General features: G+C 38.3%; 1 protein-coding gene across 1 annotated transcript in view; it reads right to left on the bottom strand.

Moving 5' to 3' along the window:
- Positions 1-4,367: 4,367 nt before the first annotated feature.
- The window catches only part of LOC124556410, a 243,278-nt gene continuing 229,807 nt past the window's right edge, over positions 4,368-17,838 (bottom strand). The window contains exons 10-11 of the mRNA XM_047130370.1: positions 10,514-10,725; positions 4,368-4,740 (exon numbers count right to left, since the gene is read on the bottom strand). Coding sequence (XP_046986326.1) covers positions 4,649-4,740; positions 10,514-10,725 — 304 coding nt within the window. The 3' untranslated portion in view covers positions 4,368-4,648. The remainder of the gene's footprint in view (positions 4,741-10,513; positions 10,726-17,838) is intronic.

Below are 17,838 nucleotides of genomic sequence, written 5' to 3'. Positions count from 1 at the left end.
ACTGTATGTAAACAAAGCTACTATGTGCAAAGTTTCTAGATACAGAAAATTAACTTTATGGTGTGTTTTGTAAATAAGAATGAAAACAATGAAAGGATACATGGTACTTAACTTGCTGGAAAGAAAAAAGAACAATAGATTCTTTAAGTTAACTGCACCTAAGTCTGAACAAAAAATTGAATGTAACCTTGCTTTATGATATTTTTGCATTTTCTGGAATAATACACAAAGAAAAGTGAAAACTTCAATGGTAAGCTTGAAAAGCATACTGATATACATATTTAATTAGTTTGTGTTTTTCTAAACTGGAACTAATTTTATTCATGAATTTGTTGATTGCATAAATCCTATTTTTGCCTTTTTGGAAGCCAAATTTGTTTTTTGAGATTACATTAAATTTGTGACAGAAATTTTAAATTTCAATTGCAGCAATCATTCCAAATATTTTAGGAAACACAGGAATAAGGGAAACTTGATTGTAATTTCCCATATAATCTTTGGAGCCTTTTTTAAATAGAGGTTTCACTTCTGCATATTTTGTGAAACCTGGAAAATAGTGTTCTTCACATGACTGGTTAATTATTTTTGTCAGTGGGTGTGCTATTGTATTTGAAAATGATTTAATGAATTTGGCAGGTATTTCATCCCATGCCACAGAATTTTTGTCTTCTCAATTTAATATGTTTTTTCTACATCTTTTAGTGTTACTTTGTCAAATTTAATTACACTCTCAGTCTTGCTCAGACTTAAGCCAAATAAGTGTACATTATCTCAATAGGAGGCTATGTGAACATCAGAGTTTGTTACAGTTTTGAAGATTTCACTAACATTTTGTGGTGTCTGAGAAGGATTTACAATTATTTTGTCTTGTATACTTATTTTAGAAATTTCCTGGTTGCTTGGTTTCATTCCTCAACTTCAGATTTGACAATAGGTCATACTGCCTTGGATTTATTTCTGTGATTTTTAATGGATTTTGTGTTTTCCTTGCCCTTTGCTGCTTTTTCAAAGCTTCTCAATAGTTTTTTTATGCAATTTAACATAGTTAATGAACTCACGACTCTTATTGGATTGCAGCTCAGCGTGTAGCTGTGTCTTTCTGCTACTAGATAGATTTATGCCAGTGGTAATACACTTTAGTTTATTTGTTGCTTTTCTTTGGCAGACATGCAAAAAGCTACTTAAAAAGTTATCAAAAATTTTTGAACATGAACTTTCATGTTGTAATGACCAATCTATGTCATTTAGTGGACAAGGGCTGCCCAGAAAGTAATGCACCACATTTTTTTCTTCAACAATTCTTTATTGAACATAATGAGAATTACACACATGAAAGTATGGTGTTTTATATGTAAACCCTATTTTTCCACATAATCTCCATTCCGTTCTGTGGCATTCCTCCAGTGTGAAACAAGGGTGTGTATGCCCAGTCAGTACCAATCCTTGTCGTGGCTGGACAGCCAGTGCTTCCTGTGTGAATCACCTACTCATCAGCCTCAAAATGTCTTCCAAGAATGGCATCCTTTAATGGCCCAAAATAACTGGAAGTCCATGGGGGCTATGTCAAGGCTGTAAGGTGGATGGGGTAACACTGTCCAACCCTGTTTTGCGATGTGTCCAGCAGTCCTCAGACTTGTGTGGGGCCGTGCGTTATCATGTTGCAGCAAAACGTATGCCGGGTTACGGACCTCCTCTTGGCATCGCATCAATGAGAATCACACCTTCACAGTCCCAGAACATGATGATCATGACCTTACCAGCAGAAGCAGTTGCTTTGAATTTTTTCTTCTGTGGGGAGTGGAAATGGTACCATTCCATTGACTGTCATTCTGTTTTGGGCTCAAAATGATGAATCCAGGACAAGGAGGCCTCCCTCTCAGCTTCAAAATGTTGCAACAAATCAAGACAAATGTTTTTTCTGTGCAATTTGTGATCCACTATTAGGCGTTGTTGGACCCATCTTGCACACACGTTTGAATATCCACGAGTGCGGATAACTGCATCCACATTTCCTTTGCTCATTGACAGATGCAGCACCGACTGCTGAGTTGTAATGCATCTGTCCTCATGAATGGCAACATCAGCTTGCTGCAACATGTCAGGTGTGACATCCGTGGATGGAGCTCCACCAAACCGTCTTCTGATGACCTCATCCTCCGTGCCCATCAACTAACTGTACTTCTGTTGACAGCAGATGCTCCATAGACTTTGCACAAGTTTTTGTGAATATTCCCCACAGTTTATTTCTCTGCAGTGAGAAATTCAATGATGGCACATTACTTGTAACATACACAACCTACAGCCACCATTTTGAAACTATGCTATCTGTTGGAAGCAACGGAAACTTGGCGTGCTCACTCAGGAGACTTCAGCTAATACATACGTAATATTTTGCATTCATAGCATTGTTTTCAGCTGAGAAAGAAAATGCGGTGCATCACTTTCTGGGCAACCCTCATACAACAGAACAAGTGTATGCTTTCTTCACTGAACTGCCTTTTGATCACATATCTCTTTCCATTTTATTTTTAGTAATTCAGTAATCAGAGTAGAGTGATGTGAGATAGCTACGTTTCAAGAGGATTTGTCACCATCCTTAAGTGAATAAGCCAAACTATTATGGAACTTTTGACAGATCAAACATTGGAATACAATCATGGAGGAAAAATAAGTGTGGAATGTTGGTATTTTTACTCTAAGCAACAGCAGCGTTGACACTAAAAAGCTGTAAAACTAAAAAGATATGAAGACTTGAAAATTGTAATATATGTTATATATATCTTCTTTTATGACTGTAATAAAATATCCTGTTTAGAAAGCTTTTATTGCAGCCACAAAAGATGGTATATAACCTAAATTTTCTGTACAGCTATGATGCAGACAAAAGGAGGCCTGAACACAAAAAAGACTATTTGAAAAACCAATAGCTCTGTCATATATTAGCAAAACTGGTCTTTGTGGTTCCTAGCACACTGGGAACAGTGGTAAAACATCTCACAGGGAAGTTGAAAATAATTTTGCATTGATAAAATATCCAACTTCCCAACTAGAAAAAGAAGCCACTTCTGTATGCATTATCAGCTGACAAAACATGCAGTCTAGGCACTTGGAAAGTTTATGATTGTGATAAAATATGAAATCTAGCATATTAATCTCATTTGCAATATTTGTTGTTGTCTTTTGTATCAATAAACAGTAGTAGCAGTAGTATTAGTAGTAGTAGTTATTATGTGTAACTCATTTGCTGTGTCACTACAATGATGACTGTAAAAGTAATCTATGAAATTGAATTTTTAGGTGCAAGAGAGGGTCTGTAGGCTCTAAATGCTGAAATGTCACATAAACTGAGTCTATCAAGACAAACTTTTCCTGTTGTACAGAGAAGTCTTGCAATAAATTGCTGGTATTATTCTGTCAGGAAACAGTTCAGGAATATACTGGATGACAGATATCACTTTTTGCTTTTTAACTTCCATTATGTAGGGGCCACAATTAATAGTTCCCATGGTTCAGAGCAGTGTTCATAACACCCAATGGTGCCGCATACTGTACAATATCGTGCTGTTCCACAACCTCTGTAGGTGTGTCACTGTGGTACGATAATATCCCATATGATGTGCAAACACTGAAGAGTAAAACGCAGGGTCGAAGACTTCTATGCAGATAAGGTCTCTGTCATACCATCACATTGCATGTTTCACCTTCAGATTTACTACCAACACATTTCTCCTTATCCTAAATCCTCCAGGTGTGTGTATCACATTGGTACCCTCGCATCTCATAACAAATGAAATCTAACAATGTAGCAACCTGATCTCTTCAAGGCTGACTACCTGTTTCTGTTCAAAAAACATAACTTGGTCATAAAGTGTTCTTTGATATTTATGAAATATGCCATATTTACAACTTGAGGATAATTATACACAACATACAATGCTCATCTAAAGTACTTTATTTATATGCCTAATGCAGGTATTCAGAAGGGACTGCTCAACTCACACATGTGTGATAACTCTGCATTTGTAATTGACTACAATGCAATCCTGTTATGAATATGCCATGTTTAATATTATTTGTGTACTTGTTTCCTGGTGGTGTGATTTTAACAAGTAATGGCATTTTCCATACTAGACTTGAGTGTGCATACTTTCAGAATAGTAGACAAAAGAAAAAATCTGGGAAGGTAAAGGAATGTGTAAAGGGAAAGGGAAGATGATAATAAACACTGGATCAGAAAAACAAACCAGAGGGAAGGAAACAAAGTAAATCAGAATTACTTGACTGAATAACTTGACTGACTTGACTGAATAAATAAATGTTCCATATATTAACTTCTTCTAATGTTTTATTTTCTTAAGCAGGTAACAATTGACAAAATTTGATATAGAACAATAAATATGGATTGCAAAGAAGTGCCAGTAATGTATTTCTAATCTGTTCATTGTAGGTTTTATGATCAGATCTGAATACAAAGTACTGATAACATTCAATTAAAATTTGGATTATTTTCATCACAGTGAAAACAGTGTTTACACAATGTCTTACTAAAACAATTTTTTGGAAGCTTTTCATAAACTGCAAACTTTGATAACACAGCCATCTAGAAGTGATTGATTTGTCAGCCCAGACACATTTCGCAATAACAAATCTAATAGACAAAGTACTTTAATCTTAGAATTTCCAGTTGCTCTTCAGTTGCAGACAGAGGCTTGTTGGTACTGGACTGGATGGCTGCATCATCTGCGGGAATATGAAGCAATCTGAAAACTTTATGATATAGAGGAGTAAACATAATATAGCTCATAAAATAAAATATAATTTTCAGAATGATAGCAAAAGAAAAAAATCAAATAACAGGAACACAATTCTGTACTGAACTTAAGTACAGGTGGTTCATTTAATTTTTTTAAATAAATTATTTCGCTTGGTTGTATAGTTTACATAATGTAACTGAGCAAGGTGGTGCACTGATTGCAAAACTGGACTTGCATTTGGAAGGATGACCATTCAAATCTGCATCCAGCAGTTCAATTTAGCTTTTCTGAGGTTCCCCTAAATCAGTTAAGACAAATTTCAGGATGATTTCTTTCAAAATGATTAGCCAATTTCCTTCTCTATCCTTCCCCAATACGAACTTAAGATACAATATCATAAAACCTATCTGAACACCCGCCCCCCCCCCCCCCCCCATGTAATGTGGAACTGAACTCTGCAGATGCCATGATATCTAGCTATTGCCCAATATCTTGGACACCTATTTTATCTAAAGTTTTGGAATCCATCATTAACTCCCAGTTGTGTGATTATCTGGCACGTAATAATATTATTACTGCTGTACAATTTGGCTTTAGGAAGAGCAAATTCACAGTCCATGCCATTGACTCCCTGATTAAAAAAGTGCTTAATGCTTATGAAGGAAAAAATTTTGCTCAGGCTACCTTTTGTGATCTTAGCAAAGCCCTCGATTGTGTGGAGCATATTTCACTCCTCAACAAACTAGTTTATTATGTAATCACAAACAGTGAAGTGGACAACATTTTCGAATCTTTCCTCAGCAACCTTAAACAAATTGTTTGTATTGGTAAACAGAGATCACAGCTAGCTGAAGTTAAGTGTGGTGTGCCACAAGGCTAGTATTAGGACCTCTGCTATTTATTCTAATGACAAACGATCTAACATCTTACATAAACTCTCACTCCATTCTCTATGCAGATGATACCACTTTTTTCAGTGTCAGCTCAGACATGGATATGTTCCAAACTGTGGCAAATGACACAATATCACAAGCATCAGTCTGGTTTCGAGTTAATGGGTTCCTGCTTAATGAGAGTAAAACTCAAAAGATTGTATTTAGTTTAAGAGATCTGACAGTAGCAGACTTCATGGATAGTGTTAAGTCCTTAGGTATTGTTATAGATAGCAAATTGACTTGGGAGCCACATATTAAATACATTAGTGCAAGGCTGTCTAGAGTGGTGTATTTTTTAAGGAATTTAAAAAACCATGTATCTGCGGCCTATGTAAGATCGGCCTACTTTGCTTTTTTTCAAAGCATTATATCTTATGGGCTTTTACTATGGGGCAATAGCTAACACCTTCAGGAGATTTTGGTACTTCAGAAGAAAGTAATTTGAATTATAACAAACAGTGATAAACTGGCCCACTGCAAACCACTGTTTATCAACTTAAAAATAATAACTGTAATAAACATACTGCCCTACTACATATAAAGAGCAACTTATCAGAATACCAGTGTAGAAGAGACGTCCACTCTCATGGAACCAGAAATAGTAGCCATCTTGACATACCTTACTACAGATTATCCAAGTCACTGAATAGCTACGAAGTGGTGGGTATGAAGATGTTTAATAAACTGCCACTAGAATGGGTAGAAGCTCCATTTGATTTATTTAAAGACAAATTATTCAGTTGGTTAGCTGCAAATCCTTGCTACTCACTTCAGAAATTATATGACTGTAAAATATCATAGTGGTACCGGTTTGGAGAGTTCAGCATAATTTCTTTAACTGAGTAATTTATGATGCAATGCTTTTCATATTATTTGATTTTAAATATTGTATTATATGGAAAACCAATAGTGACATATTGATCTTCAACCCATGTATATATGCTGTATAACTTGTATTTATGTAACTTGACTTTGTCAATTGCTGTAACAGCTAAACAACAATAAAATATCATTCAATTCAATTCCATGAAAGAGGAATCCACCAGTACCAAAGCAGGTGGGAATTATTCTGTTGTCAATAGAGAAGCAGTAACAGAAGAACAGGTTGGTCAGGACAGCTCAGTGACTTTGAATGTGGACTAGTCATTCAATGTCACCTGAGTAACAGATCCATTAGGAACGTCTCAACCCTCTGAAAGCTGTCCAAATTGACTGTTATTGTAAAGTGGAAATGGGAAGGAACTGTAGTATATGCAAGCAGCATATTAAGGGCAGGGCCCCTGCGTGTTTAGACACAACATGTGCAGATACGTTCAGAAAGGAGAAATTCTAATCTCTGCTGCAAAATGAAATTTTGTACCTAGGCTGGTATTCAAACCTGGGACTCCTCCTTACTAGGCAGATGCATTAAGCATCTACACCATTTTGGCACAATTGTTAGACACAACTGCACAGATTATTGAAGCTTGCCTCCCCAGTCAATCCAGATTCTCATTTGCCACATTCTACCAAAATGGTATCTCCTAGCCAATTTTCCTCTGTTTGCTCATCGCATCATGTGAAGACTCACATGTGGTCAGGTGAAGAATGCTCTGTGCTGAATAATCATATTAGCCTTCGTGGTGCATATTTATCTATATGAGTGGCGTCTGTTCTTTTGGACATGTCCAAAAGAACAGACACCATTCATATAGATACATATGTGCCATGAAGGCTAATATGATTATTCAGTGCTGAGCACTTTTCGCCCAATCTCATGTGGGTCTTCATGTGATATGTGAAGCAAACAGAGGAAAAAGGGCTAGGGGATACTATTTTGGTAGAGTGTGGCAAATGAGAATTTGGATTGAGGGAGGAGGTGAGCTTGGGTAATCTATGCATTTATGTCTAAGCACTGTGCCAAGGTGGTATAGATGGTTAATCCATCTGCCTAGTAAGCTGGAGACACAGGTCTGAATCCCAGCCTCGGTAAAAATTTTCATTTGTCACCAACGAATTCTTCCATTGCCTGAATGTGGCAGAGACCAGAATTTCTCATTTCTGAAAATATTCTATTTCCAGCCATGGGGTCAAACACAGAAATAGTGTCTGTTCTTTCAGACATGTTCAAAAGAACATACACCACTCATATAGATATGTAAGCATGGATATGCTTTGTGGGCCGGGTGTGGCCCCCTACAAATAGTTTGTCAAGCCTCCTGCAGCTGTCACAGCATTTGGGTGCACAAGTCACACTGATATGTAGCATACAAGTCACAGTAAATAGCATTTCAGTTGTTGGTACCTACTTGTTTGTGTGCAGTCACATGTCCATGTGGCACTGTGCATGTATTCCTTTGTGACAGGTACTTTGGTTGCCACTCAGCCCTTTGATGGCCCTTTCAGCTTTGGGCCCCAGACTAGCTGCCAGCTGCCTATGAGCCTACACTTAGGACAACAATGCCTGTCCACTGAATCGCCCAGAGGACATGGTTGTATGCAAACATAACTTTGTACAAATACACACAATCGCTGGGCATGTAAATGATTAGAGTTGCAATGGTCTCTGACAAGTAGAACAGAGTGCTTTATCATTGTTCATGCTTAGTGTTATTACCAGGCCTATTATGATATATAAGAGGCACAAACAGCATCAGATGTTGAGTGATTATTGTGATGGACACAGAGATATTATGTACTCATATGAGGCAGCATTATCAGCACCTGTCAGGGTTTGAATGGGGCTTCATTGTGGGTCTCCTTTCGGCCAGCTGGTCAAACTATTCAATACCCAGATTTGTAGGGCATTCAGAGATGACATTGGCCCAAGTTGGACTGTATGCAAACATGAAGGCAAGCTTACTTGTCATTGGTTCCAGTCGACAACCTCTGACCACCACAAGGGAGCATCAATGTATTGTGCACAAAACACATCATAACCCATTCACATCTGTGCCTGCCATCCAAGAACAAGTAATGAGATCCCTGTAACATTCTTTATCATCATGCACCATTGTTCACAGACTAGCAGCAGCCACGGGCTGCCATTAACACTGAAACACAAATGGCTGTTTGTAGTGTTGTCATGATCGTGAAGCATGGACTGCAAATGAATGGCATCACACTCTGCCTCACTGCCAGTATCCACAATATCAAGAACCAGTTACAACAGAATTGGGCCAGACAGCCTCAGGAGAGGCCTTTATGACATCCTTCCCATATGACTCACTGCATGCATCCAGGTCAAAGGGGTTGCAACAACATACTGATAGGTGAGCTCATACCATGTAGTTTTTTTTATAAATTTGACTAAATTTTGTGATCACTGAAATAACATCACATACCCTCTCAACCAGTGAAATTTCATTTCATTTCCTCCTCAGCTTATGGGTGCTTCACTCCTGCCTGGAGTTTCCATTGTTTGAATAGGTTAATTATTTATGGGGGTATCTATTCTGTTGCAACATACATCTGTGTTCTGGGAGACTCTGTGAGTAGTGGTGGTCAGCATTTGACTGTTATGGTCAGAAAGGCCGCATATCACTTGTATGGCAAGTATGCAATTTATTTTATTTTTATATACAAAAATGTTTTTGATTGGTCTGCTACAAGTGGCAGTGACTAGTTGGAAAATTAAATACAGTACACTGAAGGAGCACAAGTTATGTTTAGTGTCTGATCTGTAGTGAAAATTATTTAAGAAATCTACATTAAAGTCACCTAAAAGTACTCTATCCCTTTCCTTCCTTGTTAGACAGCACAGCAAAACATATAGTTGTCTGATGAAGCAGCTCAGATTACCAGAAGAGCTCTGTGTTCTGTATATGGCTATAATAAAAAAAGTGTGCAAAACCATATACCTGTAAATGGTGCTCCAGGCAGCACCTCTTATCATTGAGTTTTGAATGGATATTTATTTTTAATACATCTTCTTCTCTTCCTCCACCCATATTATTTTCACAGTAATAAGGTGCAAGTATATTGCTACCAGAAGGAAGAACGCCAATGCTAGCACACATGCTCTGAGGAGCATAACACTTTAGCATCTTTTACCACTTGTGGAACCTCTAAGTCTAACTGAACTGAAATATGATTAGTATTACTTGTTGTCATTTGGTGTGGTAAGAGACTATCCCCACTACTTCCACCCCAGGGAGATTATAGACCTGAAAGTTAATGTATTCTGGTTATTCAAGTAACTTCAGTGGTCTTGACTGTAAATTGCTACTGAATTGCTCTTTCTCTATTGTAGCACTTAATGGAGCACCTAATGCTTTTTCATCTGCCTTGTTAATGTGCAAGCCACACTTTCTAAACAATTCTCTATGGTTAGAAATATGGTCCCAGAATCAGTGTTTCTGATTTTCAAAAAGAGGGAATGGATTTTTGATGTGTTTTTACTTTTGCTATCAAATTGTGTTTAACTTTCCTTTCTATTGTCTTTTCTCTTAATTTACTCTCTTTCCTCTCTTCCTAATGTCTATTCATTTTCTTTTCTCTTTGCTCTCAGCATGGGTGACCTTCTCTGTAATGTTCTCACTATGGAAGACCTTCTGCAGTTTGTGCACTTAGATATTTCTACTATGTGTGAACTTCCCCACAAAACTCTGCAATCCTGAAAAAAGTCACCATGGCATACAGCCTTTTGCAGGCTATGGCAGTACAGTCCCTACAAACTGGTCTCTGCAAAGAAATTAATGATTTTCAAAGACTGATGCATACACTGTTTTAATAGAATTTATTTACTAATTGCCACTTTAGGTAAAAGGCAACATGTTATCTTATTTCAGTAATGATCTAGGAAACATAGAAGTTGTTTTTATTTAATTCTGTGTGTGTACCTACCAGATGATGAATTTTTGCTGATGCTGTCCTCCATCTCTCTACGTAGGATGTAGTTCAGAGCATTATCTGGCACCCATGGGCTATTTGAGCTATGAGGAACAGCTGCTACGGGTAAAGTTGAGTGTCGAGCGCATAATGACTGCAGTGAAGAAGAGCGTTGTGAAGAACTTATATCCAACATGCAGCTCTTTGAGTTCACATCTTTTACCTTCCTGTAAAGGTTTTTTTGTAAGAAGCCTAAGTACAGACAACAGTTTAATTCTAAAAAATATAATAAATACAGAAATTGAAGAAAACATTGTTTTTAGATCACAGAAACATAGTTACTCCCTCTTCCTCGTGGTCTGTGCACTCAATATGAATGGCTTCTGCTCAGTTTATAATGACCCTGACAAACAAGGTGTTATAATCTGACATACTCACCATGCCACTTCCTATTTTTTTCTTTTTCACTTTCAGCTGTGGTTGGGGTTGGGTTGTTTGGGGAAGGAGACCAGATAGCAAGGTCATCGGTCTCATCGGATTAGAGAAGGACGCGGAAGGAAGTCGGCCGTGCCCTTTCAAAGGAATCATCCCGGCATTTGCCTGGAGTGATTTAGGGAAATCATGGAAAACCTAAATCAGGATGGCCAGACGCGCGATTGAACCGTCGTCCTCCCGAATCAGCTGTGGTAGTTTCCTTATTTTGTCTCTACACACATTCCTTTTTCATATATTTTCTATACCTGTGTTACAAAAGCGTGTAATTTGATACTCCTCTTCCATTTCTCACTTTTATTTTCAATAAATAATGTAATTTCTTAGTTTCAGTAATTTTCACTAGATTAATAACAATATTTGTAAAGTATTAACTGCTATTTTGTTTGCAGGGATATTGCTGTAATATAGTTAGCAGAAGTTGGTCCCAAACAGTTGCTGCAGGGATGGCACAGCTGCTTACATATATACCTCAGCCAATCACTCAATGCAATTTTGATATGCCTCTCTGGCAATGCCTCAGTTTTTCTCAACTCTACAGATGACTATTGTTTCTGCCTGCAGTCATTTTCACTTTAAAGTTGAAAGCTGGCAACAGTGCTGAGAGCTGTCTGGGATCTTCTTTTGCTGACTCGATTATAGGTCAAAGCAAAAATTTTTCTTACTGCCTAATTGAAATGAGTGTGATGTAAGGCATGTCAGAGCAAATAAAAGTTTCAAATATTACCTGTGCTAGACATTGTCTGACCTTCATGTGATGTCATAGTTTTAAAACTGATATCGTTTATGGGGTGAGTTAATAGATTTACAATTGCTGCCAATCATTATTTGAATAGTGAAGGGTTAAATCTTGTACATTCCATTATACACTGAGGTGACACAAGTCATAGGATACCTCCTAATATTGTGTTGGGCCTCTTTTTGCCTGGTGTAGTGCAGCAGCTTGATGTGGCATGGATTCAACAAGACATTGGAGGTTCCCTGTGGAAATACTGGGCCATGTTGCCTCTATAGCTGTCCATAATTGTGAAAGTGTTGCTGGTGTAGGAGTTTGTGCAGAAAGTGATTTCTCAGTTACATCCCATAAATGTTTAATTGGATTCATGTCAGGCAACCTTAGAGGCCAAATCATTTACTCAAATTGCCTAGAAAATTTCTAGATCAGTATGAAATCTGCCAATGCATATTCATTGCAATTAAGAGAAAATCATCCTTGTGTGAACAATATTGATATATTTTTTGACATGAAACAACCAAGATCCACATTTTTTACAAAATAATTAACAACATTTTAACATTAAAAATGCAAAAATGCTGTCTGTATCAGCAACAGATATATATCTATATATGAAAAACCTAACTGTACTCAGAGATGTAAGATATGGATGCATCAATACACATAGCATTGCCCACATCTGACAAAGGTGCCAGTGGTAGGAAAGCTGCTGATATCACAGGCTGATCATGTGAACTTCTGTAGCAGGCAAAATAAAGCCACCCAGTGGCAGACTTGCTCTCAGTTGCTGTTACTTGACTTGACTCTGCAAGTGAACTATGACTGCTGCTACGGTTTACCTGGATTGATTTCACCTTGTGTTTGATACTGCTTTGGCTTATGACAATGTGGTTTCCACCACCACATGATGTGAGTAGAACTGCACTTAACATTATAGTTTTTGTATGGGTGCATAACAAATAGTAATGTTTGGACTATGAAAGTTTCTATCGGGAACTATTGCTTATGTTATTTCTATCAAGAAGATGAAAAGTTTCTTGAGCTTTGGCAGCAACAGCTAAGCCAGCATCAGGAATTGCTCAAGCACGTAACTAGTTTTTCGCTGCAGCAGTCAAAGGCACTACAAGCCACCCAGTTATTTCAGCTATTCAATAAACCTCAAGGAAGCTACAAAGTATATTAAAAATGCTTAGTGCTACGCTGATATCAAGTGCCTGGAACATCAATGGGCCTTTTCTCTCTCTACAAATCCACCATTATAGTACTTGGTTCAAATGTAAGCCTCTTTGTTCAACACATCACTATTTCCATCATCTAACTTAATTTCTTCATTTTCTGACAATTTTTGCAGCCTTAAGACCGTCTGACCACTCCCTGGCTGCAGTGCTGCAGATTCCCTGTGCATCTGAAATACTGCAAGCTGTGCAACAAAATTTTTCATCTGACTTTGAAATGTCACATGTGGCCTACAGCTGTGGCAATGCAGTGTAGAGAGTAACCATAACAGACTGTAAAGTGGTAAACAAGTTTCACTCAATGGCTACCAAGTAGCCTCCTTCTCTGCAAACCTGGGCTAGTGCCTGACATTTTCCATGGTATTAAATTTTATTTCCAAGTTACTTGCACAGTTTTTCTTTATATCCCAGACAGAAAAGTCAACATTATGAGTACGAGTGCCACATTGCAGAAGTACGCCATAGCATGGTAGGCACTAGGTGTCAGCCCCATCCAATTCAAATTAATAATGTTACAGGCTCTGGTCATATGCTGGCTTTGTGTAAAACTTTGTTACATGCAACAGTGCAAGCCATTCCACTAAATTTTCTTTACAGTACCATTGTATCAGTCTCAGTTATTAACAAGTCTCTGTACTTCAGTGTGTGCACTGCCTTGCTAAGCGAAGTGAATTGCCACTCTTACATCATTTTCAACTGATGGTGACTTATAATCAGGTGTCTCGAATGCTGTCAATTTTTGTAGTGGTGTATCTGTTGGTTGAGAACATTTTTGGAATTGATGCATATTCAACCATTAAATTTTCATTATGTCATGAAATGCACCTCTATGGCTCATTGGTATCCTGTGAAGTTACTTTTTGCCGATTTTTGAACCAAGTTTGGGGAAGACAGTTGACTTTCAGGCAAACATAGTCTTACAGCCAACAGCAAGTCTGAGATTTTGCAAGGTCGTCCATTTCCATTGGTTATTGAGGATCAGATTAACAGACTACATAGAAGTTTTGTCCCCCATTTGCTACAGCCAGTGGTGCTGGTTAGGAAGCCTGGGAGCTCTCTTCTGTTACGAGGAGAGTTTATGGAAACCATTACTGCTCAAGCGGACATTGATTCTTATCCCTTGTCTCATCTAGATGAACTATTTCTTAAACTTTCGGGAAGAAAATTCTTTATAAAAATTGATACAATGGAAGCATATTTTCAGTTGGCTCTTGATGAAGACTTGAGGAATATTTTAGTCTTAATCACACTTTTTGGACTTTACCAATATAACAGGTTGCTTTATGGTGTGACTAGCTCCTCCATCATATTCTAGAGGTTTCTTGAACAGAGTACTCCATGGGTTCCACTTTGTGTGAATTATCTGAATGATACTCTGGTTACTTGTTGCACAAAAACACAATATTTGCACAATCTGCATATGATTCATGTGGCCTTTGAACAGAAAGGCCTTAAGTGTAAATTTTCAGAATGTGCTTTCTTTCAACAAGTGATCATTGATTTAGGCTATATACCCAGTAAAGAGCGCCTTCTGCCCATCAAAGGATATTTAGGTACTATTCAGAACATGCCTGTGCCTAAATTCATCAAGGACCTTCAACTATTTCTATGAAAAGTGATTTATTCCCCAAGCAGCCTTCACTGACCACCTACTAAATGGTCTCTATAACAAGGTAGCCCCTTTCCAGTAGTCAGAAGAGTTACATCCTGGTTTTATCAAGTTTAAATCAGACCTCACATCAGCACCCTACCTTGTGATTTACCAGCCCCAGTTGTCATCGGTGTTGGCAAAGACACATTCCAACAGGGTACTAGGGCTGTTCTCTCTCATAAGTTAGATTATGGTACCGAGAGGCCAATAGCATTTATCTAAAAGACAGTTACACCATATTTACAAATTTTTCTCATCTTATCACTGTCCAAAAAGTGCTCTTGTGACATTTTGGATATCAGGAAAAATTGCCAGTCACAGCATATTGTCTTCATCGATTGGTCTCTATTTGACAAATTTTGAATAGTCCATTCATTATCACTCTTCTGCTCATCATTCTCATACGGATGCACTTTCTTGCCTCCTGGCAGGTCAGAATCCAAAATTTGACTGCCAGGAGACAGTTTGTTTTATGTTAGACAGTGAATTTGAGAAATTGTTTGATGAGTTCCATATAAATTCCTGGGACATTGCTACAACAACTAGGTGTGACCTGTTCCTTCAGTGTGTCTTGCCGCATGTCTGGTTAGGTTAGCCCACCAAGCTCTCTGGTGAAGAACCACCTGGCCTTCACTGTATTTTTAATTGGCAGCACCAACTTCAATTTTGACAAGGTGTTGTGTTCCTTACAAAAAAAGATGAATGGCAGTGGGTGGTGATGCCATCATCTCTGCAATGTTAGGTGCTCTAATTCTTACATCAGCCCCATTGGGGTATTTTGAGGATGAAGGAACTGGCATGCCTGTACATCTGCTGGCCTTATATGGACAACGATGTTGCACAGGCAGTTCATGAGTCTGCATTTGACAAGTACACCAGCCTGCTGCACCCCAGTCATTTTCTCTGTGGCCAAAGTTGATGATACTGTGGGACCCAGGTTGTGTTGACTTCATAGGTCCATTCTCAGGCTCCACATGGTTAATCATGGTGAGCTCTTTCTCCCCCTTCCTGTATGTCATCTGCTTCCAGCAGACAATTGCATTGGTCATGATAGTAGCTCTTGGGTCAGATCTTTGGAATAGAGTATGCACTGCAGATGCTAGTGAGAAAAATGGTCACCAGTTAACAGCAACTGATTTCAAAAGGTTTTGTAGATGCAATGGAATTAAACATTGTACCTTACTCCTTAAGCTGGAAGAATGGTTTGGTCATACATTCTAAGTTCAAAAGTTAAACATCTTAAGATTTGCTAAATCAGTTTCAAGGGGAAATGCCTTCCTAGTTTATTACAGGTCTACTCCATTCTATGGTCAAAGCCTTGTGGATCTCCTGTTTACACCCACAGAAGCAGCCATATAGTTTCATGTGGGTGCTCTGGCACTGTTGTAGCTATGGACATTTGGACTGAATCCAGGATGGATCCAGGAACCAATGGTGGCACAATAGAGGCACCAAGCAGTGTTGGATACAAGATAAAGGATGTTGCACCAGCACTACAACCAACTGGTTGTGGCACCCTGGTCAGTGGCCCCCCTCTTTGAGGGGAGGGTACAATTGCCATTGTCATAATCACATCACAGCTCTTTCTACTCCCAGATCACAGAAGATGGCCACTTGGATCTCCCTTGATGTTGGCTGAGGGGCACAACCACAGCTGTTGATATGACTTCAAATGTGGTTGAATCACCAGACCAGACCTGTCACATCCCACAGGGATGCCTCCACTTCCAGAAGTCTCTGGGCCTATGCAAGAGGTTTCACATCCATCACCAATATGGGGCTGATGGCCCTGGATGTCTCTCTGGAGCGGCCCTGGATGTCTCTCTGGAGCCTTCCATCACAATATCACTCAGCTTCCAGCTGCTACTGCCATGACTTCCTTCACCCATACTGGCCAGGCAGGTGCTGGCCTTACATGCTGGTTAAGTGATGGAGGAATTTAATAATGCCATCATTTCTTTCATTGTATTCTTTCTGTATAAAAAAAATAAGCATGGGTTTTGACATATCGGACTGGACTATTCCCTTGCCAGTTGCTATTATCCAACCTGCCACTACAAGTGACCTTTGACTGCCATACCCTAGCACTCTAACTCTAGAGCTATTGTTATATTAAATTCTTACATTTCTTTCTCCCTCCATTAAAACAGAAAAATTATGAAATGTCATTGCTTATAAAGATCAGCTGTTTTGCCATTTTAACTTACCATAATTGCTCAAGAAAGGCATTACCAACATACATGTTAAGATAAAAGCATGAACAATCCAGCATAAAGTTTTACTTAGGTTACCATTAGCAAAAATCCTGTACATGAAATTTTGTATTCAAACATGCACACAGTATTTATACAATTCATACCCAAACAACTGTCAGCATGACATAAACAAAACCATCTTGAGATTTCACAAGTCATGCTGGTCCCTTTAATCCATGACAACTGTGTATTAATTATAGGTTATAGATACAAATATGAAACAAAAACATAGTCATCCCAAGGCTGAAAATAACATGAAGGAATGTCTTCTTCAATATCTGTAAAATTGTGCATCATAACTACACCCAAGGAGGGCAAACAATGTCAAAATAGTACTATCAATAAACTTGCTGTGATACAATTTTCACAAAAATATGAGACCTCTGCAAGGCAAGAAACTGACATATGCTTTACAACAACAGTCTAGCTTGTACAGTAACAGTGTTGAATTTCATATTGAAGTATGTGATACACGGGTTTTAATCTATTACTCAGTGCATGGTATCAACTATTTTACTATCTTATGACAACATTTTACATTCATTTTTCAGTTCATTATTTAATTTATGGAAGAACTGTAGATTATATACCTGCTGACATTAAACATGCTGTGTCATCAACAAAACCACAAATTTTAATAATTTGTAGTATTGTAACGTAATGTGGAATGGGTGTTTTTGGATGCCAGGAAGAGCACAGGGTGCAACCAACTGCTGATGGTGACTCCTGTCAGTACTAATGATGTGTGTCACTTTGGAATTGCAGAGTTTCCCTTTGGTTTCAGACAGCTGTCTGAAGTGGTAAGGGCTGCCACTTTTACTTATGAGATGAAGGCATAGATCACCATCTGAAGCAACATCGACAGGACTGACTACAAACCCTTGATACAGAGCTGAGTGGGGGTTGTGACTCAAAGGCTCAGATATTTTGATGACTGTGTAGGCTGCAGATTCCTTGACTTGTGCCATAGA

Source organism: Schistocerca americana, chromosome X (assembly GCF_021461395.2).
Source record: "Schistocerca americana isolate TAMUIC-IGC-003095 chromosome X, iqSchAmer2.1, whole genome shotgun sequence".
NCBI lineage: Eukaryota > Metazoa > Arthropoda > Insecta > Orthoptera > Acrididae > Schistocerca > Schistocerca americana.
This window is presented reverse-complemented; position numbering and strand designations above follow the sequence as displayed.